This window comes from Polypterus senegalus, chromosome 1 (genome assembly GCF_016835505.1).
Source record: "Polypterus senegalus isolate Bchr_013 chromosome 1, ASM1683550v1, whole genome shotgun sequence".
In the NCBI taxonomy this organism is placed as follows: Eukaryota; Metazoa; Chordata; class Cladistia; order Polypteriformes; family Polypteridae; genus Polypterus; species Polypterus senegalus.
The window spans coordinates 83,395,195-83,421,639 of record NC_053154.1 but is presented as its reverse complement, the minus strand read 5'-3'; the positions used below and the strand labels follow the sequence as shown (position 1 = coordinate 83,421,639).

The 26,445-nt window shown below is 40.8% G+C and overlaps 1 protein-coding gene across 1 annotated transcript in view; it reads left to right on the top strand.

Moving 5' to 3' along the window:
- smg5 (SMG5 nonsense mediated mRNA decay factor) overlaps positions 1 to 26,445 on the top strand; it is a 197,693-nt gene continuing 171,248 nt past the window's right edge. The window contains exons 1-2 of the mRNA XM_039752424.1: positions 1 to 327; positions 25,208 to 25,306. Of these exons, the coding sequence (XP_039608358.1) occupies positions 263 to 327; positions 25,208 to 25,306 (164 nt within the window). The 5' untranslated portion in view covers positions 1 to 262. The remainder of the gene's footprint in view (positions 328 to 25,207; positions 25,307 to 26,445) is intronic.

Sequence of the window (26,445 nt, the reverse complement as noted above, 5' to 3'; positions counted from 1 at the left end):
TTTCGTTTCGGCCCTCACCGTGGTTGCGGGCTCACTGTTGTAATGGCTGCTGTGGGCTCCTTGCTGCAGAGAAGGGTGACTGGGGAGGGGAGCTGAAGGGCTAGAAGACTTTAAGAAACGTTGAAGATAAAGGCGCCGACCAGACAGTTACACACCACTGGAGGTCGACGCCTGCCAGGGGCTGCGTTGCAGCCACGGAAGTGTTCGTCGGGCACGGTTCTCCGGCACGTTGGAGAGAGGGGACACCGGGTTCCCTGGCGGGATGAGCGGGCCCGGGCAGGACACCGAGCCCGAGGCGAAAATACTGCATACGAAGCGACTGTACCGGTGAGCACATTCACTGACGTTCTGTTGATCAGTACCGCGGCGATGCCTCACACCTACTCTGTGGTGTTAGAATTCCTTTAATGTAGCGCGATGGTAGAGACGATTCTATAACTGGAGTTTTGGTGTTTTCGGAAGAGCATCTTGGTTTCAGGTGGCTTTTAGATTCTATTTTTGTGTACGATGGTTGCAGCTTTATAATTTGTATTAATCAAATTGGCAATTTGTAACGTTAGTGGACATAGTGGCTATTGATGTGGTTGCAAACAAGATCTACTGGTTGCAGTGTACACCTGTAAAGGTGTAAGTGGAAAGAACGTAAAAACACTTCACTAGTTCCACCGTCCTGCAGAAATCGAGGTATTCAATTTTCAAGGTTCTGGTAACAGCACGTTTTTATCTCGGTTATGATTTTAAGTTTTAACTATGGAGGTTCCGCAAACAACTGGTTATACATCTTTAATACTTTTGATTTGGCGGTCTTAAAGTGAATTGGGAAGGTGGCAGGACGTCTTTGACGCTAGATCATCAGCGAGTAAAGAATAAAATGTTCTGATCAAGTGTTGCACCCCCCCACCCCCATGTTTTGTAATGATATGAAACGCCGGTCCCATCCTCAATATACCCCAAATATAATTTGTGTATTTCTTGTCTACAGTTAAGATCTTTGTGAACATGCAGTCCAAAACTGACAGTTTGTTATTGGTGCAAAAAGAGCACCTCTTCTTAGGAAATGACTTTTTAAATCTGTGTTATATGAATGGTTGCAGAGTTGTGAAAAAAAAGTAAGACGGCTTCACAGTGATTGATTGAAGTGTCTCCTTACTACGTTTGCCAGAAAATGTAATTTTTGCTCTGTTGAGTTTTATTCAATCCACTTTCACTCTGTGTATATCTGTGTGAAATTTACATATCTTTTCTGTCAATTACAATTTTTAATTATGTAAATGAATTTAAAGCTTACTTAGTTCTAGGGTGTTGTACCGTGTTAGCCATTATGGATACAGTAAGAAGTCCAGCAAAATGACACCTTTTATTGGCTAAAAAGATTACAATATTCAAGCTTTTGAGGCAACTCAGGCCCTTTCTTCAGGCAACATGTACAGTAATCAGTTTCTAAGCTTACTTAGGAAAATGAGATGGAGATTTGTGTGTCAAACAGTCGGACAGATTTGAATATGAAACTCCTTTTTGAGTCTAACAAACTTTATTAAGTATATGTCTGAAAAATATTTTTCATTGAGTATGGTCTTGGAACACTGTAACAGGTTTACCAGTAAATACAATTAGCTAACTTTATAAATTAAAAAATGTGCACAAATAAAACCACAGATTAAATTAAACATAATGCAAAATAAAGCAATGTCAAATTTATTCACATAAATCCCAACAATGTATGTTTATTAATGGTGTAGTTGAGGTATGGCCAGTTGACAATGGACCAGATTAAAAGAGAACCTAGTCAGCTGTATTACTGAAGAAAGTAATCCTCTTGTGGGGTTACACAGTTAGTTTAACACAAAGTCAATCACAGATTTGGAGACCTAAACTATCTGCTCATCTCCTTCTGGGATTTTACAAGAATGATATAAGTTTGTCCTTTGTAGCCCAGTAACAAGGCAACCCTTTCATCCTTGGATTTCAAGACTCCTAATTATTTTTGGTGTTTCCCATGGGCAGGAGAACAGCTGGTTGGCATAGCAGTGATAGCAAGTGTCACATAAGGATTTTGAGGAGAGAAACCCAGAAGAGTAAGGGAAATAACAGTTCAGTGTTTTTTAAAATGCTGTCCTATTCAAAGAATCTGCACCAGTCCTTAAATGATAATTTTGGTGTTTTTCAAGCCATAGTTATTTCTTTAGTCATTTTCTATATTAAGGGGACACATTAAGTTGTTTTACAGTGAATCATTTTTTTAATGTAAAAAACAAAATATGTTCTGTTCTTGCGTATTTTTATGGAAATAATGGGTTTAACATACCAAAAAAAAGCCTTTAAACTAACTGAACGCATCTGTTTTTCAAGGCCAAAAGTGTTATTTAGTATTGATCCATGTCATGGGACTGTACATGTGTTGCAAAACTATGTGTTCATGTTGTTTTAAGAAGGAGAAAAAACAAATCTTTGATTTAAACTTTTATAAAGAAGACTGGCTGTTCATTATAACTGTGTATGGTTTCACACCTGTCTCAAAGCGCTGTTACAATGGAAATTATTGAATATTGATTCAATAATGCGGTGTAATTGGTTATTAACCTAATTCTCTGTATGAAGTGTCCTGAAACTGCCCTCTGTTAGAAACTAATCAAACGTTCCACCAAAGAATGCATTTTCAGAGGTTCCACAGTAAGCATGGCAATAGGGATGTTTCTGTAGGTGTTCACTTCAACTGCCATGGACAGTGTGAGAAGGACTTTAAAGCAAACCGTGCTTATGGGAAACTTCAAGACATAGCCACAGAGAACAGAATGGGAAGTTAAACGGATGCTAAAATGTAACACATTACAACATGGTTTATATAGAGACAAGACTTTTATGGCCAGATATGAAGATTGTTTACATCTCCCTGACTCACCCAGACAACAAGACTATAGATTCACATTATATGGAAAAACACATTAAAAACTTAAAACAACTTTGCTTTACAGTTATCAAAAGATCTTGACCAAACATTGTTCTCCCCTCTCGGTAAATGAATGTTAGCCTGGAGAGGTCTATTAATTTTTTTTACATCTAAGATGTCTCACTTAAAGGTTTTCCAATACTGTATTTGTCCTAGTGTCTATATAAAAACAAGGAATTTCAATCTCTGCATTACATCTTGCCTGAAAGGGGGGTCTGTCTGAGTTGCCTTGAAAGCTTGCAAATTGTAATGTTTTTAGTTAGCCAATTAAAGGTGTCATTTTGCTTGACTTCTCACTATGTATTGTAAAAGTAATAAGTTGATTTAAAATTGCTGTAAATCACGATTCAAAACTAACCTTGTCATGTGTGCTTCAGTAAATATCAACCAGTAAGAAACAATGAAACTTGGTAATTATGTCTACTTACTCAGTAACTTTATCCATGGTGTTATAAAATAACCTGAAAATTGCTCCAGGGGCACTCTACAATGGCTGACCCTGCTCTCTGATCTCTAAAGGTCATGCAAAAAGACTATTTACCTCCAGTAACTAAAGAATATAAAAAATCAACAATTGGTTTGTGGCACATCAGTCAGTTTTCATCGTGTTTTGGCTCAACTGTATAGTCTGAATTTTTTGTTTTCCCTGTATATTTTATTTTTATTGTGCATGCATATGCCATGCCACAGAAGGTGCATAGTAGTGGGTATTAATTGGCAATGTGAACTTACCATTGATGTGTAGATGATCTTGGCACTTTCAAAACTCTAAGGCTTTTTATAAACAAACTAGACATTAAGCCCGTTACAATAACGCTAGAACAGTAGTGCATAAACATTAGTAGGAACAGTCTATATTAAATGGCAAGGGACCTTGTATGTGGCTGTAATATGCGTTCTCTGTCAGTAATACCGGTTTGTATTTCCGTAAAATGCCTGTAATTTTGTCGGACAGTAATACAGTGGAACCGAAGTAATTTCCCCCAAAGGATTGTATGTAAATACAATTAATCCATTCCAGACTGTATGAACTGTATGTAAATATATATTTCTTTAAGTATACCATTGAATGCACAGCGTAATAGTAAACTAAATGTAAAAACTAAGAAAACACTAAGAAAACCTTGAACAGAGAAAAGTAACACTGCAAGAGTTCGCGCTATAGCCTTACGACCCACTCGCTAAAAACACCATTTTTTTCCCCTGTGCTTAAAACTCATTAAAAAAGAACATTTGAAAAATCCGTAATCTAATAAACAACCAAGAAAAGTAACATTGCAACAATGCACGCGTGCACCTGTGTCTGTGTCTGACTCTGTCCCGGGCATGTGTGTGTGTGTGTGCGCGGGTGGGCAGGCATGCGTGTCTGTCTCTGTGGCGTGCGTGTCTGTCTCTGTCGTGGGCCTGCGTGTGTGTGGGCGTGCGTACCCCCCATGTGGGCGGGCGTGCGTGCCCCCCATGTGGGCGGGCGGGCGCGCGTTTGTGTGTGCACATGTGTGGGCGTGTGTGGGTGCGTGGCTGCCTCTTGGGCGCGCCTGCGTGGCTGGCTGTCTCTCACGCGCACGTACCTGTGTGTGTGTCTCTCTCTCTGTGCACACACAGGGAATGCACAGGAAGAGACTGAACACGTGCCGTGTGGCCCCGCGCATGCGCACTTCACAAGAAGACACACTCACGGACACCTGGACGCACACAGGGGTTTTATTAAAGAGGATGATGCAGTACTGTGTAATTGCTTAACACTAAAATTCCTAAAGCCTATGAAAAAACTGGTAATCCCGGCCCACCTTAAATTCCTTCACACCTCTCCATCAGTGTCTTTTGTTTTGTAAATGCATCGATCAGCTCAAGCAGCAAGCAACCTGCTATACCTCTCTCCCAACCCCAAAAATCCCTCCCTCCCCAGACGGAGCTCAACTTTGGCAAAAGTTCACCCAGCTCAAGGTTCCTTATTTGCGTGTGAGGTGCCTGGAGTTGTATAGGGTAAATAATAATATAAATAGTATATGTGTTATTTGGAATACATGCATTTCATGTGTGTTCCGTGTCTACAAAGATCTGGGTATGTGTAGGACAAATACCTAAAGCAGAAACATTTTCCATGTTGTACTAAGAACGGCAAGACCGTGTCAACTGCGGAGCTCAGCTCGGAGCAAAATGAAGTGAATGAAATGACGTGAATGGGAGGGGAGATGATGACGTGACTCCCCCACCCGCCTTAACTCTTCCTTTCTCCACAAACACAGTCTCTCGGCATGACAAACGCCAGCGGCAGTGTGTCTATGAACTTAATTTAAAGTTAGGCTTTACACCTTGCTTTCCTATTCGTTTGCATAAGCACAGTCCTTCACCAGCAGTTATTTAATGTTAGCTCAGACCAGGCACTTAAGTTTCTCTCGCACTTCTGCTGTGTTTGTGCCAAACAGTATTCTGTCTCTGACCATCTCATCTTCGTTTGCATAAGCACAGTCCTTCACCAGCAATTTTAACTCGGTTACAAAGTGATCAAAAGTCTCATTTATACCCTGCATCCTCACAGTAAACTTGTATCTCGCAAATATCGTATTTGTCGTGGGTATGACAACCGCCAGCGGCAGCGTGTCTATAAACTTAATTTAAACTTATGGTTTACACTGTGCTTTGTTTCCACAGTAGCTGCACTTATGAATATGCTTGTATGCATCATTCGCTTCATATTCTTTTGCTGTCTTCTCAATTGTGTAATGCATTTTTTGTTCAGCGCTCTTCGGAGCTCTTCCTTGTTTTCTGCGTACTGCATTCACAGTCAGTTCACGTGAGCTGCTCGGAGTACATGAATCGAAGGTTCTCAGCTGTGCTTGTGGTATCTCGTGCGATCTTGCGATGCCCACGGTTTTATTTGTTAGCTAAGACACGGCACTTAAAAGTTTCTCTCACACTTTTGCTGAGTTTGTGCCAAACACTAGTCCATCTGTGACTCTCTCATCTTCGTTTGCATAAGCACAGTCCTTCACCCGCAAATATTTAGCGGCAGCGTGTCTATTGGATTGCTGCTGACGAGCGGCCCTATATGGGCAGGTACTCAATTACGTGGGAGGCGTGATGATGCCGGACGCAACTCCGCCTCACTCGGGGACCGAGCTGCAGGCTATGGCCGTATATATGTATGAAAGAAGGTTCCAGTTATGACTGTTACGCGTAGAATTTCGAAATGAAACCTGCCTAACTTTTGTAAGTAAGCTGTAAGGAATAAGCCTACCAAATTTCAGCCTTCTACCTACACGGGAAGTTGGAGAATTTGTCAGTCAGTCAGTGAGGGCTTTGCCTTTTCTTAGTATAGATAAAAGCATACTTGTTTCATTATACCTTTGCGAGAGTTTTTATATTCCGGAAACCACTTGAATGAGATTGAATCTGTGTCTGCCTCTCTTGTGCATGCACAAACACATTCATACATGAAAACGTCACTATTTGAAAGCATCCTGCCATTTGAACATTTTTTTTTTTCGATGTTTTTCTGCATTTTCAGAATCATGCACCATAACGCGGAGTACAATGAAACCCTTATGTGCACCCTTCATCAGCACGCATGAATATTGCTTCATATGCTATGTGAAGTAACAACAAATAATGTAACGGATGAAAAGTAGGAGTTGTTTAGGGAAAAATAATAATGTGATTTGTATGTGTATCATTAAAGTGCTTTGTCTGTGCTTAATTCAGTATTTCTGTCAGCAAAGACTGTTAAATAGTACATATATGATGTGCTGTGGATGTTGTGAATCATGGCAGATGCATACTAACAATCAGATGGCATACTGACTGCTCTGACACTATATCAGACATGCTTTTTTGTAATGCACCATTTGTTATAAGCCATGGCAAAAAATAACTGTCAGAGAAACATAGGACTGAGAATCTCTAATAAAATGCATTACTTCTACTTTAGTTTAGCTGTCAAATGAATGCCTCAGAAACACAGAAGTCACATTTTCCTATATCAAAATCTTTCTTACCTCAAAGTGAGCAATTGTGTGTGACAACATAATATATAGCATGATTGTGATGAAAAAACAGCACAAGAAATATCAAACTTATCATTTAAACATGAACCTCATTTTGTTTCAGTTGATCACCAGCTTTAAGTGTCACTTTAATGTGATACAGTGGCAACACTTGCTGTAGCTTTTAATTCTAAGCAACTTCTCAATTAGGAGGAAATTTAAGCAATTATAGCATTAATTGTTGTACTGGTTTAGAAAGGATTTAAGCAGATAAGTGTCACTTTCTTAAGGAACCAGACTAGCTTATGTGAAAGCCTAGTAAAAGAGGAAAACACATTTAGTAAATGGCTTGAAGTGCATCAGTATTAAAGCAAAGAAAGTGTGAAATAGAGCATCTTAAGCAGTTAATACAGAGGCTTAGAGAGGACAATTAAGTACTTCAGAGACGGTGAGTTTTGTACGGAGTGTTGCATTCTGTTTGCACAGATGGCAGATCTCCATGAAAGGATAAATGGGCTTTTGGCCAAAGCAGGGGTGCATGTAATTGTCATTTGTCCATATTGGGTTAAATTACATAGTAAAAACAAACGGCCATTTCTGCAATTCAGTTTGAAAGAGTTAGGTAGTAGTAAATAACTGACAAGGTAGTTTTTTGAGGAGTTTTGCCTGTGCCATGAGCAAGTTCAGGTAAGATTAGAAGGCTTAATGCGTGGCTCAGATCTTTGTGTTGAATAAAGGGGCATAGGTTTATGGAGCACTGGGAGTCCTCCTGGATCAGATGGGGGCTGCTGCACCATGACTGGCCACATTTGGAGAGGCATATAAGAAGTTTAGTCGAGGATTGCTTAAGGTGGATACAGAGTTTAGTACATGCCAAATTTAGAACTTTGAGCAAAGGGGTAGGCAGTAGTACAAATTTTATTATAAAGTGTACAAATTTTAAAGTTTAAATTACACTGTTAGCCAAAGAAAATTAAGTAATACATAAAAAATGCTGTCTTAATGTCCGGAGTATGAAGAATAAAATAAGCCTATTTTACATGTAGCTTCAGATAACTGCAATATAATAGAAAAATCATAAACCTATCTAAAAAACAGAACCTGAGAAGAGTATAACATAGATGGGTACACAATATTTAGGAAATATAAGCAAACACAAAAAGGTGAGAAAGTCGCCATTTATCTAAAATAGGGTTTAAATGCAAAATGTCAATTAGACGGTGAGCCACAACTTGGTGAGAATGTTTGGATTCAATCAGAAAGTATTAGGGATTGAGGTCTTATATTAGGGATTGAGGTCTTATATTAGGGATTGAGGTCTTATATTAGGATTGTGTATTACACATTATAATGCAGACAGTAGTTTGAATTTACATCTTTTTAAGAACATTAAAAAGGTAAATTTAGGGAGAATATTATGGTCATTACACAAATATTCACTAGACTTTCCTTACAAATAGCAAAGCACAAAAACAGGAGTTAAAATTTTAACATAGTTTGTTAAAGCACCAATGCAGGAGTTATAACTGTCTAGATTTAGTATTCATTAATAATCAAGATAGGATTCAGGGGATAGATGTCATTGAAATATTAAAATCTAGTGATCATAATGCAATACATTTGTTTTTGCAAAGTGCATGTTCAAAAACAACTAAAACAGCTAAATTTCATTTTAGTGGCACAAATTTTGAGCTAATGTTTCAAAGCCTACAAAAGATAAATTAATATTCTTTTAAGTATGAAGATAGGTGAAGAGATGTGGGGTATGTTTATAAGTATTTTACATATAATGACAAAAGTTTTTCCCAAAATTTAGAAGCTGTAACAAATTAAAATGAGCTCCATGCTGGATAAATATAGAGTTAAAATAAATGAACATGAAAAACAGCTGTGTAAGGCTTATCTGAATAATAACTTGAGTGCTCACCGTAGGACATATGAGAACAACAGTTAAAAAGGATACTAGGAAATCAAAAAGGCAGAAGAGAAACATGATCCAAACGGATTCATACAGTATTTTAGTAGTAAAAGAATGGTAATGGAGGCGGTGCTGAGTATTGGGAACAGTAAAGGTGAGCTATTGCGTACAGACTTTAGAACATTAGAACGATGTAAATGAGAACAGGCCATTCAGCCCAGCAAAGTGTCTATGGTTCTCTTTGTAAAGAAAAACCTCCTAATGCTTGCGTGAAATTTACCCTTAAGTTTCCAACTGTGTCCCCATGATCTTGACGAATTCATTTTAAAATAACAGTCTCAATCCACTCTACTAATTTCATTCATAATTCTTAACACTTCAATCATATCACCTCTTAATCTTCCTTTGCTTAAACTGAAAAGGCTCAGCTCCTTAAATCTTTCTTCATGTAGCCCTGGAATGAGCCTAGGCCCTCTTCTCGGGACATTTTCTAGTGCCCTAGGCCCTCTTCTCGGGACATTTTCTAGTGCTGCTGTGTCCTTTTGTAGCCTGGAAACCAAAACTACACAAAATGGAGGCATCACCAGGACATTTTAAAGCTTGAGCATATCCTCCATGGACTTGTACTCTGCACATTGTGCTATATAACCCAACATTCTTTTTGCCTTCTTAATGGCTACTGAACACTTTTTGAAGGTTGATAGCGTAGACTCCCCTGTGACTCCTGAACCCTTCTCTTAAGGTGTTCTCTCATTTTTCAAACCTCCCATTGTGTATTTAAGCCGAACATTTTTACTTCCTATGTGTAATACCCTACATATACTGACATTAAATGTCATCTGGCACAAGCCCAAGCCTGCATGCTGTACAAGTCCTTCTGTAACTATTGAACAGGTTCCAAATTATCTGCTGATCCACCTATCTTGGTATCACCTACAAACATAACCACCTTCTTACTTTTACGATTCCTATCCAAATCGCATATGAACACCACTCATAACATCAGCCAATTCTGATAAGGTTCCTCACACCATAACCTTCTGCTTCCTGTGTCTGAGCCAATTCTGTTTTCATCTACAAACATCACCCTGAACTCCTAATTCTTTTATCTGATGTCTAACCTTTGTGTGACATCTTATCAAATGCTTTCTGAAAATCAAGATAAATTATATGCTCCACTTTGTTCATACCATTTAGTTGCTTTCTAATAGAATTCTAGCATGTTAGTGAAACATCCCTCTTCTGATCCCATGCTGACTGTTGATAATTTAGGGCCTTATGGAATCCGCTTTATTTTTTCACAAATTGCATTTTATATTTTTTAATTTTTGGTTTACACCGTTTTATTTTTCCTTGATTCAGATTTTTTTTTTTTTTAAACTGTAAGTAGTAACGGCTACAACAAAAAAAATGAAATTGCACTTTACATTTCTTTTAACACTACAATTGCCAAAGCCTATGAAAAACACTCTTAATCCTGGTCCACATTAAATCTGTTCATGCCTCTCTGTCAGCATCTTTTGTGTTGTAAATGTGCTGATCAACACAAGCAGCAAGCAGTCTGCTATACCATCCCCCAACCAATGCAGTAAGGGTGGAAAGTTCTCTCAGCTCAAGTCTGTTTACCTGCTTGTGAGTTGCTGGGAGTTGTATAGGGTAAATATTATCATTATTTGGAATACCTGCATTTCTTGTGTGTACAACAATCTATGTGAACACATTCTTAAAACGCACATTTTTCATGTTTTAATAAGAATTGACAAAATGTAGACATGAAGTGTATAATGTGTGAAGCCTGAAGTCCAGATATCAAATAAACACTTTTACGAAAGGTACAAATATAACAAAACAAGTTTGCTTTTATTCAAGAATATAACTGCAGAAAAAGATCTCACGTTAAGGTGCGACGTTGAAATGCCCTTAATACAACCGCTTTGGTGGTGCAGCGGTAAGAGCTGCTGACTTGTAATTAAGACATTTGTGCTTTGATCCCAGACAACTCATAGTGAGCTGCTCTTATTCTTAATATTTTATAGTATAAAAGCATACATTTGATTTGAGTCTGTAACAGCCGGTGCAAATTTATGGTACTGGTAAAGGTTAGTCTATCCATCCATCCATCTATCTATCTGGACAGCTCCACACATATGTTGTTATGGTTCTGCCTTTGTCCAGAAAATGTTTCTTAAGCTTTATGACCTTAGTCTCGGAAAGTCTCTTTCCCGTGGGGCTATTGAGATCTTTTCCTGAATAAGATCAATCATAGGTGCTTAGGGTGCGACAGGAGCTTCCACCTGCAGCTGAAATCACTTCAATACACAGGTACTTTGTGAGCATGCCTGTGTCAAACAAACAGAGGAATCTCTGCAGTTTACTTGTGACTATACACTGTAGGAAGATAAGTAAATAAATCAAGGTAAATAACATTTGATACTGACTTTTATATACAGCGCATCCGGAAAGTATTCACAGTGCATCACTTTTTCCACATTTTGTTATGTTACAGCCTTATTTTAAAATGGATTAAATTCATTTTTTTCCTCAGAATTCTACACACAGCACCCCATAATGACAACGTGAAAAAAGTTTACTTGAGGTTTTTGCAAATTTATTAAATATTAAAAAACTGAGAAATTGCAATAACCAGGTGCAATTTGTCCAGATTTGTAAAAATCACCAGGATATTGTTGTGCCATAAACTTTGCAGTTAAGCTTATATGTGTTAGCTTTTTTTGACGTACCTAGGGTATCTGATACTGCTCGCTTCAACATTTCTGTCTTGCGCAACTAGCTAATTCGCGTGCCTTTAACAAGAAATCATACAGGAGACACGCACTAACAGTGGCACGACTGAATTTCTACAAAGAATTGCGTTCGCTTGAAAAACAACAAACTAGAAAATAGTATCTGAATGACAGAACTACAGATTATTCAATTGTTTAATTTAATGGGAAGTTTTGTAACAGTCACTCCTTCAGTGTCTGAATTCCGCACTTTTCTGTTTTTAAATCTAAATTCTGATTTTACTTGTTAATTCTGTGATTCCATCCATGTTTTTTCACATCGTGGAGATCATAGGGCCCTAATAATTCCTTCCATTAATTCTTCTGTGATCCATGTTCCTTTTTATATAACAGGATAATATTTGCCAATTTCCAGCCCTTCAGAGTCTCGCCAGTGTGCAGTGACTTCCTAAAAATGTGTGTCAAGGGTTTATATATGTACTTGCTAGCCTCCTTAAGAACGTGAGAGGAAATATTATCTGGTCCTGGTGATTTGTATGATTTCAGCCAATTTAATCTGAACAGTACTTCTCCCACTATAATTTCTAAATCAGTCAGTACCTCCTTAGTAGTCCCATTTACCACTGGGAGGTTATTCACTTTTTCACTTGTGAAGACCTTAGAAAAATGCAAGTTTATAGCTTCTGCTGTTTCATTGTCTGTTAATTCCCCTTTAATACTTCTGATGCACTTCACCTCCTCCTTAACTGTTCTTTTACTACTAACATACTAAAATAATCTCTTAGGATCGTGTTTCGTCTTATCTGTTATATTCGTCTTCAACTGTCTTTTTGCCTCCCTAATATCCTCCTTAATGGTTGCTCTCACTGTTCTCATATGCTCTACAATTCACTTTGGAGTTGTATGCATGTACAGTGATCCCTCGCTATATCGCGCTTCGACTTTCGTGGCTTCACTCCTTAGCGCATTTTAAATGTAAGCATATCTAAATATATATCACAGATTTTTCGCTGGTTTGCGGATTTCTGTGGACAATGGGTCTTTTAATTTATGGTACATGGTTCCTCAGTTTGTTTGTCCAGTTGATTTAATACAAGGGACGCTATTGGCGGATGGCTGAGAAGCTACCCAATCAGAGCATGTATTATGTATTAAATAAAACTCCTCAATGATATACGATATGCTTCCCGCGTGGTGCTTCGCACACTTCAAAGCTCTAACAGCTCGTATTGATTTTTGATTGTTTGCTTTTCTCTGTCTTTCTCACTCTCTCTGACATTCTCTGCTCCTGACGGAGGGGGTGTGAGCAGAGGGGCTGTTTGCACAGAGGCTGTTTGCTTAAAAGATACGGACGCTCCTCTAAAAAATGCTGAAAGACTACCTTCACATTGATCCCTTCATTGCGGCCGCTTTATCGCGGTGCTTCGTATACTTAAAAGCCCAACAGCTCTATTGATTTTTGATTGTTTACTTTTCTCTCTCTCTCTGACATTCTCTGCTCCTGACACCACTCCTTTGAAGAAGAGATATGTTTGCATTCTTTTAATTGTGAGAAAGAACTGTCATCTCTGTCTTGTCAAGGAGCACGGTTTAAACTTTTGACTAAAGGGTGTTATTTCATGTCTAGAGGGCTCAAATAATGTTAAAAAAATGTATTTAGGAGGTCATAAACAGGTTTTCTATATAAAAATAACCATACAAACATATGGTTTATACTTCGCAGATTTTCACCGATCGCAACCCCCGCGATCGAGGAGGGATTACTGTACAGCTATTTTTTAAGCTTTTTTTTTTCTTTGCTGTTTTTTTCTACTCTTATTAACACACTGCAGAGTTTTTTTGTTTTTTTTTTTGTTTTTTTTGTCTTATTTATTCCAAATTCCCTGTTCCACTGCTCCTTGACTGTCTCCACACTTAAAAGCTTATCCTCCTTAGACTTCACCGAATTCTCAGAATTTGCCCTACCAAAGTTAAATTTAAGAATTTAAGTTTTTGCCATCCATACTCCATACATACATCCATACCGTATTATGGGCACTTGACCCTAGTGATTCAGTCACCTCTATACCCTCAATTCTATGGTATTTATTATTACAAAATACAAAATCCAGACAGGCTTTGTCCTTCTTTGGTACTTTAACATACTGTGTTTAAAAACAGTCACTGAATACTTCTGTTCTTGTGCTCCCCAAGTGGTTTTAAAATTGCATTTAGTTTATACATATGAAGAACTTGTAACAGGGAATAAGTAAGGAAGTACAGTTAGGTCTGTAAATATTTTGACAGAGACAACTTTTTTCTAATTTTGGTTCTGTACATTACCACAATGAATTTTAAGTGAAAAACTCAGATGCAGTTGAAGTGCAGACTTTCAGCTTTAATTCAGTGGGTTGAACAAAAAGATTGCATAAAAATGTCAGCCAACTAAAGCATTTTTTTAACACAATCCCTTCATTTCAAGGGTTCAAAAGTAATTGAACAATTGACTCAAGGGCTATTTCATGGGCAGGTGTGGGCAAGTCTGTCGTTATGTAATTATCAATTAAGCAAATAAAAGGCCTGCAGTTGATTTGAGGTGTGGTGCTTGCATGTGGAAGATTTTGCTGTGAACAGACAACATGCGGTCAAAGGAGCTCTCCATGCAGGTTAAAGAAGCCATCCTTTAGCTGTGAAAACAGAAAAATCCCATCTGAGAAACTGCTACAATATTGCGAGTGGCAAAATCTACAGTTTGGTACATCCTGAGAAAGAAAGCAAGCACTGGTGAACTCAGCTATGCAAAAAGACCTGGACATCCATGGAAAACAACAGTGGTGGATGATCACAGAATCATTTCCATGGTGAAGAGAAACCCCTTCACAATAGCCAACCAAGTGAACAACACTCTACAGAGGGTAGGCGTATCAATATCCATGTCTACCATAAAGAGAAGACTGCATGAAAGTAAATACAGAGGGTGCACTGCAAGGTGCAAGCCACTCATAAGCCTCAAGAATAGAAAGGCTAGATTGAACTTTGCTAAAGGACATCTAAAAAAGCCAGCACAGTTCTGGAAAAACATTCTTTCGACAGATGAAACCAAGATCAGCATTTACCAGAATGATGGCAAGAAAAAAGTATGGAGAAGGCGTGGAACAGCTCATTATCCAAAGCATACCACATTATCGGTGCAGGCAGTATGATGGCTTCGGCTTGCATGCCTGCCAGTGGCACTGGGACACTAGTGTTTATTGATGATGTGACACAGGACAGAAGCAGCCGCATGAATTCTGAGGTGTTCAGAGACATACTGTCTGCTCAAATCCAGCTAAATGCAGTCAAATTGATTGGGCGGCGTTTCATGATACAGATGGACAATGACCCAAAACATACAGTCAAACCAACCCAGGAGTTTATTAAAGCAAAGAAGTGGAAAATTCTTGAATGGCCAAGTCAGTCACCTGATCTTAACCCAATTGAGCATGCATTTCACTTGTTGAAGACTAAACTTCAGACAGACAGGCCCACAAACAAACAGCAACCGAAAGCCGCTGCAGTAAAGGCCTGGCAGAGCATTAAAAAGGAGGAAACTCAGCATCTGGTCATGTCCATGAATTCAAGACTTCAGGCTGTCATTGTTAGCAAAGGGTTTTCAACCAAGTATTGGAAATGAACATTTTATTTCCAGTTATTTAATTTGTCCAATTACTTTTGAGCCCCTGAAATAAAGGGATTGTGTTAAAAAAAATACTTTAGTTCCCTCACATTTATATGCAATCCTTTTGTTCAACCCACTGAATTAAAGCTGAAAGTCTGCACTTCAACTGCATCTGAGTTGTTTCATTTAAAATTCATTGTGGTAATGTACAGAACCAAAATTAGAAAAAGTTGTCTCTGTCCAAATATTTATGGACCTAACTGTACTTGTTGATGTGAAAATTGTAAAGGGAGTGTCCTGAAAAGTGCTTAATGACATTAGTGAGTACATATACAGTGGTGTGAAAAACTATTTGCCCCCTTCCTGATTTCTTATTCTTTTGCATGTTTGTCGCACAAAATGTTTTTGATTATCAAACACATATAACCATTAGTCAAATATAACACAAGTAATCACAAAATGCAGTTTTTAAATGATGGTTTTTATTATTTAGGGAAAAAAAAATCCAAACCTAAATGGCCCTGTGTGAAAACGTAATTGCCCCCTTGTTAAAAAAATAACCTAACTGTGGTGTATCACACCTGAGTTCAATTTCCGTAGCCACCCCCAGGCCTGATTACTGCCAATCAGTCTGGTAAAGGTTATAAAGCCATTTCTAAAGCTTTGGGACTCCAGCGAACCACAGTGAGAGCCATTATCCACAAATGGCAAAAACATGGAACAGTGGTGAACCTTCCCAGGAATGACCGGCCGACCAAAATTACCCCAAGAGCGCAGAGACAACTCATCCGAGAGGTCACAAAGACCCCAGGACAACGTCTAAAGAACTGCAGGCCTCACTTGCCTCAATTAAGGTCAGTGTTCATGACTCCACCATAAGAAAGAGACTGGGCAAAAACGGCCTGCATGGCAGATTTCCAAGACGCAAACCACTGTTAAGCAAAAAGAACATTAGGGCTCGTCTCAATTTTGCTAAGAAACACCTCAATGATTGCCAAGACTTTTGGGAAAATACCTTGTGGACTGATGAGACAAAATTTGAACTTTTTGGAAGGCAAATGTCCCGTTACATTTGGCGTAAAAGGAGCACAGCATTTCAGAAAAAGAACATCATACCAACAGTAAAATATGCAAGCTGAAACGATCTTGGGTGCTGCAACAGGACAATGACCCAAAACACACCAGCAAATCCACCTCTGAATGGCTGAAGAAAAACAAAATGAAGACTTTGGAGTGACCTAGTCAAAGTCCTGACCTGAATCCAATTGTGTGACAAACATGCAAAAGAATAAGAAATCAGGAAGGGGGCAAATAGGTTTTCACACCACTGTATAAACCCTTGACACACATTTTTTTGAGAATACACACTGGGGAAATACCCAAGGACTAGCAAATATCCAATTGTGTTGAACTGCCACCTTATCATGGCGGAGGGGTTTGCGTGTTCCAATGATCCTAGGAGCTCTGTTGTCTGGGGCTTTATGCCTCTGGTAGGGCCACCCAAGGCAAACTGGTCCTAGGTGAGAGATGAAACAAAGAGCGGTTCAATAGACCTATGATGAATAAAAATTTGGAAAGCGTTTTTCCTCGCCCAGACGCGGGTCACCACGGCCCCCCTCTGGAGCCAGGCTTGGAGGTGTGGCTTGATGGCGAGCGCCTGGTGGCCGGGCTTGCACCCACGGGGCTCAGCCGGGCACAGCCCGAAGATGCAACGTGGGTCCCCCTTCCCATGGGCTCTCCACCTGTGAGTTGGGTGGTGGCTGAAGGCGGGAACCTTGGCAGTCCAATCCTCGGCTACAGAAGCTGGCTCTTGGGATGTGGAGTGTCACCTCTCTGAAGGGGAAGGAGCCTGAGCTAGTGCGTGAGGTCGAGAGGTTCCAGCTAGATATAATCGGGCTCACCTCAACGCACAGCTTGGATTCTGGAACCAATCTCCTTGAGAGGGGCTAGACTCTGTACCACTCTGATGTTGCCACCGGTGAGAGGCGCCAAGCGGGTGTGGGCATACTTATTGCCCCCCAACTTGGAGCCTATACATTGGGTTTTACCCCGGTGGATGAGAGGGTATCCTCCCTCCGCCTTCGGGTGGGGGAGCGGGTCCTAACTGTTTGTGCATATACACCGAACAGCAGTTTGTAGTACCCACCCTTTTTGGAGTCCCTGGAGGGGGTGCTAGAGGGCATACCTTCTGAAGACTCCCTCGTACTGCTGGGAGACTTCAGTGCTCACGTGGGCAATGACAGTGAGACCTGGAAGGGCATGATTGGGAGGAATGACCCCAACCCCCAGCCGATCTGAACCCGAGTGGTGTTTTGTTATTGGACTTCTGTGCTCGTCACAGATTGTCCATAACGAACATCATGTTCAAGCATAGGGGTGTTCATATGTGCATGTGGCATGAGGCCACCCTAGGCCTCAGTTTGATGATTGACTTTGTGGTCATGAAGTCGGACTTGCATGCACATGTCTTAGACACTCGGGTGAAGAGGGGGCAGAGCTGTCAACTGATCACCATCTGGTGGGGGAGTTGTCTTTGATGGTGGAGGAGGATGCTGGTCAGGCCCGGTAGGCCCAAACATGTTGTGAGGGTGTTTTGATTTGGGAAAATGGTTCAATGGGTTCTTTAGAATAAGTGGGCAAAAATCGGAGAGAAGAGGTCCGATACTTCAATGAAATTTACTTATTCAATTATAACATATAAATACATATGAATAGGTTATAGAAATAAATATATATGCTTAAAGAGACAAACTTATACTTACAATAACATACATACAGTAACATACATCAAAAGACCCAGAGCCATCATCCTAGACCAGTAGACTGAGGGAGCCCGCATGTCAGTCTCGTCAGAGGATCAACCCCGTGCGCCTTTTATCAGATACCGGGCGGTGTGTGCCTTTCCCCACGGTTGAGCGTCCAAAGAAACTGAGGGCGGAACCTTCCCTTATATACTAATTAGGTGTCCTTGCCCAAAAGCGGCTTACGTGGAAGCAGTGTATACAGAAGTGATTAGTTTCAGCATACCCCCTCCTTCCACGGGACACGGCGCTATTTTGTCTTCTACACGGCCTTGAGACTAGTGCCTGATACCAGAAGACACAGTAATATGCTTACATGTGAAAAAAGCCTCTCGAAGTGAAAAACAACTCCTTACATAGCCTTGGCTGTATCTTTAGAACATTCCCGGCTGTTTTTCCCAAAACATTAGTTTCTATAGCTGATTCTGCGCTGAAGCGACCAACGCCCATCTGCTCTCCTGATTCCCCCTCCCTCTCTTTATTTTACCTTTGCTTTTTACAGAGAAAAATCCTTCCATTACAGAGGGTCTGCTGGGAACATCTGACAGAGTTCCCTGTCAGAAGCAGCTTCAACTCCCACCTCCGGCAGAACTTCGACCACATCCCGAGGGAGGTGGGGGACATTGAGTCTGAATTGGCCATGTTCCATGCCTCTATTGTTGGGGCAGCTGACTAGACCTGTGGCCGTAAGGTGGTCAGTGCTTGTCGTGGCGGCAATCCCCGAACCCATTGGTGGACACCGGACCCTTTTGTCCTGTGGGACTCTGGAGGCAGCTAATGGGTACCAACAGGCCAAGCGGAATGCAGCTTTAGTGGTTGCTGAGGCAAAATCTCGGGCACGGGAGGAGTTTGGGGAGGCCATGGAGAACGACTGTCTGGTGGCTTTGAGGAGATTCTGATCCATTGTCCGGCGTCTCAGGAGGGGGAAGCAGTGCAGTGCCAACACCGTATATGGTGGGGATGGTGCGCTACTGACCTTGACTCGGGACGTTGTGGGTCGGTGGGGGGAGTACTTGGAAGACCTCCTCAATCCCACTAACATGCCTTACACTGAGGAAGCAGTACCTGGGGACTCGGAGGTGGGCTCCCCCATCTCTGGGGCTGATGTCACCGAGGTTGTCAAAAAATTCCTTGGTGATGGGGCTCTGGGGGTGGATGAGATACGTCCGGCGTTCCTCAAGGCTCTGGATGTTGTAGGACTGTCTTGGCTGACACGTCTCTGCAACATTGCATGGACATCGGGGACAGTGCCTCTGGATTGGCAAACCGGGGGTGGTGGTCACCCTCTTTAAAAAGGGGGACCGGAAGGTGTGTTCCAATTACAGCGGGATCACACTCCTCAGCCTCCCTGGAAAAGTCTATTCGGGGGTTCTGGAGAGGAGGGCTTGTTGGATAGTCGAACCTCAGATTCAGGAGGAACAGTGTAGTTTTCGTTTTGGTCGCGGAACGGTGGACCAGCTCTACACCCTTAGTAGAATCCTGGAGGGTGCATGGGAGTTTGCCCAACCAGTCTACATGTGTTTTGTGGACTTGGAAAAGGCATTCGACCGTGTCCCTCGGTGAATCCTGTGGGGGGGTGCTCTGGAAGTATGGGGTACCGGACCCCCTGATAAGAGCTGTTCGGTCCCTGTGCAACCGTTATCGGAGCTTGGTCCACATTGCCGGCAGTAAGTCGAGCCCGTTTCCTGTGAGAGTTGGACTCCGCCAGGGCTGCCATTTGTCACCGATTCTGTTCATAACTTTTATGGACAGAATTTCTAGATGCAGCCAGGGTGTTGAGGGGGTCCAGTTTGGTGGACTCAGGATTGGGTCACTGCTTTTTGCAGATGATGTTGTCCTGTTTGCTTCATCAGGCTGTGATCTTCAGCTCTCTGAATTGGTTCGCAGCTGAGTGTGAAGCGGATGGGATGAGAATCAGCACTTTCAAATCTGAGACCATGGTCCTCAGCTGGAAAAGGGTGGAGTGCCATCTCAGGGTTGGGTGGGAGATCTTGCCTCAAGTGGAGGAGTTCAAGTATCTCAGGGTCTTGTTCACGAGTGCGGGAAGAATGGAGCGTGAGATTGACAGGCGGATCGATGCGGCTTCCACAGTGATGCGGACTCTGCATCAGTCTTTCGGTGTGAAAAAGGAGCTGAGCCGTAAGGCAAAGCTCTCAATTTACCAGTCGATCTACGTTCCTACCCTCACCTATGGTCATGAGCTATGGGTAGTGACCGAAAGATCGAGATTGCGAATACAAGTGGCTGAAATGAGTTTCCTCCGAAGGGTGTCTGGGCTTTCTCTTAAAGATGGGGTGAGAAGCTCAGTCATCCGGCAGGGGCTCAAAGTAGAGCCGCTGCTCCTCCGTATCGAGAGGAGTCAGGTGAGGTGGCTCGGGCCTCTGATTAGGATGCCTCCTGCGCGCCTCCCTGGTGAGGTGTTCAAGGCACGTCTAACCGGGCGGAGACCCTGGGGAAGATCTAGGACACACTGGAAGGACTGTGTCTCCCGGCTGGCCTGGGAGCACCTTGGGATTCTCCCGGAAGAGCTAGAAGAAGTGGCCGGGGAGAGGGAAATCTGGACCTTTCTGCTCAAGTTGCTTCCCCCGAGACCCGACCTTGGATTAGTGGAAGAGGATGGATGGATGGATGGTGTCAAAAGGGTAATTGGGCTGATCCAAGTAACTATAGGCCAATAAGCTTAACATGATTCACAGGTAAATTAATTAAAGCAATCCGGAAAATATCGTGCAGCACATGCTAAACACAGGTGTATTGGGAGATAGCCAATATGGGTTCAGATGGGCAAGTTTGTGCTTTACTAATATACAGAAGCAACAAAAATCTATGTTAAAAGAGGTGCATATGTTATTATTTATCTTGATTTTTCAGAAAGCTTTTGATAAAGTATTACATGAAAAGTTAGCAAATAGCTGCTTTTTCTTTCAGCTGCTTTCATTAGGGGTTGCCACAGCGGATCATCTTTTTCCATATCTTCCTGTCCTCTTCATCTTGCTCTGTTATGCCCATCACCTGCATGTCTTCTCTCACCACATCAATAAACCTTCTCTTAGACCTTCCTCTTGCTTGGCAGTTCTATCCTTATCATCATTTTCCCAATGTACCCAGCATCTGTACTCTCCACGTGTCCAAACTGTCCAACCTGAGCTGACCCTCTAATGTACTGTTCCTAATCCTATCCAATCCCAATTCAAATCTTAGCTCTGCCACCTCCACCTTTGTATCTTGTTTTTTGGTCAGTGCCACCATCTCCAACCCATATAACATAGCTGATCTCACTACTGTCCTGTTGTCATTCCCTTTCACTTTTGCTGATACTCGTCTGTCACAAATAACTCCTGACACTCTTCCTCACTCTTCATACAATGCCACAATTCCTGTCGAGGCAACCTGTTATATGCTTTCTCAGGTTCCACAAAGACGCAATGCAATCCCTTTTGGCTTTCTCTATACTTCTCCATCAACACCGTCAGAGTAAACATCACATCTGTGGTGCTCTTTCTTGGTATGAAGCCATTCTGATTTTTCACTAATTATCACCTTCCTTCTTAACCTATATTCCACTACTCTTTCCTATAACTTCATGCTGTGGCTCAGTTTTATCCCCCTGCAGTTAGTACAGCTCATCACATCCCCCTTATTCTTAAAAATCGGTACCAGCACACTTCTTTTCCACTCCTCAGACAGCCTCTCACTTTCCAAGATTCATTTAAACAATGTGGTTACAAACTCCACTGGTATCTCACCTAAACACTTCCCTGCTTCCATAGGTATATCATCTGGACCAACACTCTTTTCTTTCTTCATCCTCTTCATAGCTGTCCTTACTTCCTCCTTGCTAATCCGTTGCACTTCCTGATCCACTATTGCCACATCATCCAACCTTCTGTCTCTGTCTCTCTCTCTCTCTCTCTGTCTCTATCCATCTGTATCTTTTATCACCCTAACCTCCTTCACATCTTTCCCAGCTTGGTCCCTCTGTCTAACCAATCGGTACAATTCCTTTTCTTACTCCTTAGGGCCGATTTATACTTCACGCTCAGAACGCGTACGCACCCGCATCATGGCTGCTACGCATTCTCAGCGTTCATTTCACGTGTCCTCTGAGCAGGTCCTCAGAAATTAACGCGACGCGTGCGCAAGTTGCAGTACCAGCAAAAAGTTTACTATCTACATGTGACAGTAAGCATCTATGGAGATCCTTCGGGGATCGATGTGCGTGCTTTGCTGTTTGATGAATGGTTCAAAGTGGTGAAGCAAAATGCCGACATACAGATGCATTCGTGGTGCTTTTATATTCAAGCGTCGCATATTCCCGATCGTAATGACATGATACATTTTAAAAGTCTCACATACCATCTTTTGTGCCGTCTATTTTTTGTTTTTTTGCTTTACCCGCTGTCAGGTCCAAGAAGCTCGTAGCAATTAAAAACTGGGATAACGTTTACGATGGTCTGCTTTAATAATAAAGTAAACTACGAGCTTAAAGTGGACATTTCGAGATTAAAGCCGAAATTTCCACTTTAATCACATACACGTTTTCACCGTGTCTTTTATTTTTTTCTCAGTGGCTCAAATACAGCGCTATACATTATGTTGCCGATGTGAAGTTGCAAAAAAAATAGACGGCACAAAAGATGGTATGTGAGACTTTTAAAATGTATCGTGTCATTTATATATATCTTTTTTACTTTTTCATTTTTGCAACTTCTCAGCAGCAACATAATGTATAGCGTTATATTTGAGCCACTGAGAAAAAAATACAGGACACGGTGAAAACGTGTATTTTGTGATTAAAGTGGAAATTTCGGCTTTAATCTCGAAATGTCCATTTTAACCTTGTAGTTTACTTTATCATTAAAGCAGATCGTCGTAAACGTCATCCCAGTTTTTAATCGCCACAAGCTTCTTGGACCCGACAGCATGTAAAGTAAAAAAAAATAGACGGCACAAAAGATGGTATGTAAGACTTTTAAAATGTATCGTGTTATTACGATCGGGAATATGCAACGCTGGAATATAAAAGCACCACGAATGCATCTGTATGTTGGCATTTTGCTTCAGCAGCGGAAAGCAGCAATAGATTGCCACACAGAACAAATTAAATGTAGGGTCCTATGATATTCGAACTCTCTGCACATTTAGAATCTTTAGATTTAATGCATTTCATCATGAAAGTGATATCAAGTATAAAGTGTGTATGTTACATTTTACATATAATTTCGTTTAAATAATGAATACTGTTAATACACACATGGGGGAATAATTACACACAGGGGGTGTCACGGTGGCAGAGCGATAGCACTGCTGTCTCGCAGGGAGTTATGTTGCTGGTATTTCCTGCTTATATTCCACACTGTGCTCTGGTTTCCTTCCAAAGATATATGCAGATTTGGGGATTTGTTGCCGCTAAAATGACGCTAGTGTATGTGTGTGCTTGTATTCACCTTGCGATGAGCCGAGGCCTCGTCAAGGGACTGTTTCTCACTCGTGCTTAATGCTTCCTGGAATGAGCACATCTCTGGATTGATGGATTTAATCAATAAACATCCTTTTCAGAGATATTGTGGTAAGGAGTCTTCAGAATTTAATAGGTGTTCTAGGCAATTCACAACACAGAGAAGCCAAACATGTTCTCACCGTGATAATATCTCGCACTACCACCTGGTGGATTCCTCCAGATTTACGTAAAGTACAGGTGCAAGTATGAACACTACAACGCTTGCGTAGCAGGAGCGTCCGCTGCAGCATGTGTCGCGTCGCGTGAAGTATAACTCCGGCCTAAGTGTCCACCCTCTCATACGACTCATCATACACCATTTTCTTTTTAGTCTTTGCCACAGTGCTGGGTGGTTCATACCGAAAACAGTTTTTTGTTATGATATGGATTTTTCTTATACCGCAACACCAGCTTAAATAGCCTAAACAACGTTCGGAAATGTGGCACAGCAGGAAACTGTTTAAGGGGGGACCTTTTTCACTGTTACACCTCTAAACACGCATGAATTGGAGTACGTGTGTTAGTGGAGGTATTGAACGGTGAAGGAGGACAGAGAACATTATCGTCTGCTACGACTTCAGTTATGGAAAGTTGAACATGATGACATAGAAGAACTTTTGCAAAGAAAAGGATTCATGTCCGTCGTCTGGAGATACTTTAGTTTTAAAAGGTTGGATGTGGGCCATTACTATGTTCAAATGTGTGAATGCTGTTTCTATACTACCGGATAATATTGCAAGCCAAGTAGCACTTGTTTTATTTATTTATTTATTTTCAATACTTGAATACTGTGTAATGTACCTGGGTATTGTGTCATAGTGTGACGATGCTGGTCCCCTACTGACTCCCTCTTCCCACATGGGAGTCTGTTGAACCCACACCGTTGATAGTTATGACCGAGATGAGCTGACATATCTCATTGAAGCCAGGGGATGGCGGAAAGTGCTCAAGTGCTTTAGTTAAAAACATTTAAAAGTAAAACCAAAAGTGTCCATTGTGCAGTGTTTTTTTTTAAAAAATACAGTACCCAAAAAAATAGCAAATCCATAAAACCAGTGAAATGTGGGGATAAAATCCATAATAAATAAATCTGTTAAAATGCAATTTCTCTTGTCACGCGATTGCAGCCCACACCATCTTTTGTCTCCACAGCTCACCCATCACTTGTGTTGCCGGCGGAGCCTCTTTCTGTTGCCCCTGTCTTGGCTGCCGCCACACTGCGTAGCCAGACCGTCTGAGGTTGGCACACCTCCCGTCTTCCTTCGCTCTTACTCGGTTGCCCCTTGGATCCAATGGGAGGTCTTGCATCTTGCTCGCCCTACTCTATGCGCTTTAAAAGTTGTAACTCATGCTGTACGATAAGCTTGAGATCCTAATGATTAATTTCTTCTGTATTCTTCTCACTGCTATACATTATACCAGATTGGAAGACTATTTCATTCTTATATTGATCATATTTTTAAAACTGTAGTATGATAATTTTTAAATGCATCTTATCAACTTAAAATTTCACACACCATACATGGCTGAAAGCAAAAAAAGATTTTTATCAGTGTTTATTTAGTGTGTAAATAACATACTAGATGGCACTTGAGAGACTAGCACTTGGAATCTATTTTGTTTTCTACAATTTTTGTGGTGGTTCTTTCTAATTTTTCATGATATTTCTTTTTTTAGGTCAGTGGTGGAGTCCGTTCACAAGCTGGATGTTATAATTGCCAACAAGTCATCCTACAGGGAAGTCTTTAAACCAGAAAACATCAGCCTCCGCAACAAGTAAGCATAAAGATGGCCAAATGTAGTCTTATTCACCAGGTTCTTTATGTATAAAACATTGCTTAGATTACATACAAAACTTTTGCTTATGCTCTAAAGGCAAAAAAAGTGTACAAGTTGAAAAAAATTGCATTTATAAAACCATATATCAACTACCTCACAAGGTTAGTTTATAAATCTCAAATCATCTTAAAACTCTGTGTTTGTGCTCACACTTTTTGCTGTTCTCCATCACTGCCAGTTATGCCAGTAACCATGTATGGCTAATAAAATGCATTTTTTGAATATTCATGATTTAATCACTATATATATTTGCCTATTTTCTGGAATGAACCCTTTACTACAAACCATGTGGAAAAGTATAAAGAAGCAAAACTTAAGTGAATGTGAACTTGAGGTATTACTGATTGAAGTAGAGAACCTCAGACACATTCTTTTTGTTGGTCTCTCCATGTGAGTCACAAATGAGAGAAAAAAAAAAACTAGAATGGGAGCATGTGACAACAACTGAATGGACATTGTAGAAGCAATATGCTGTCTTGCAGTGCCCAGACCACTACCAGTACACAGAATTGACACAAGCTGTATACACAGAACTGCGAGGTATTAGGAACATTCTAAATGAACTTGTAAGAAAATAAGATCAGTTTTCTATGTAAATATCAGTGTTTCAATACAAATATGTCTCTTTATATTTGACTTACAACATACAGATATCTTTGAATTCCCACTGTGTTGATGTTCTGAGGGGCAAAGTCTGGGTAATCCATGTACTCATCTTGGCAGGTGGCAGAGACAGTCCATGATTCTGTGCTATGTTCTTCAGTACATCACAAGCCATCACAATATTGATGAGTCTAAGCATTGACATCTACCTTTTAGTGAACCAATTGTCCATTCTGTTATTATTACTATTATTTATTTAGCAGTATGTGGGAGTGTCTATTATATCTCCTCTTTTGTGGTCTGTCCATTATCACTTGAGAGAAAGATTATATAAGTTGTTTTTCTACACCCAATTGCAAATCTGTCAGATTTTACCAAAAAGCCAAACATCACGCACAGCATGACTCTGAAGTTTGCTTCCCACACTATTTTATATTGTTAGGTTTCTGAACTGTTTTATGACCCCACACATG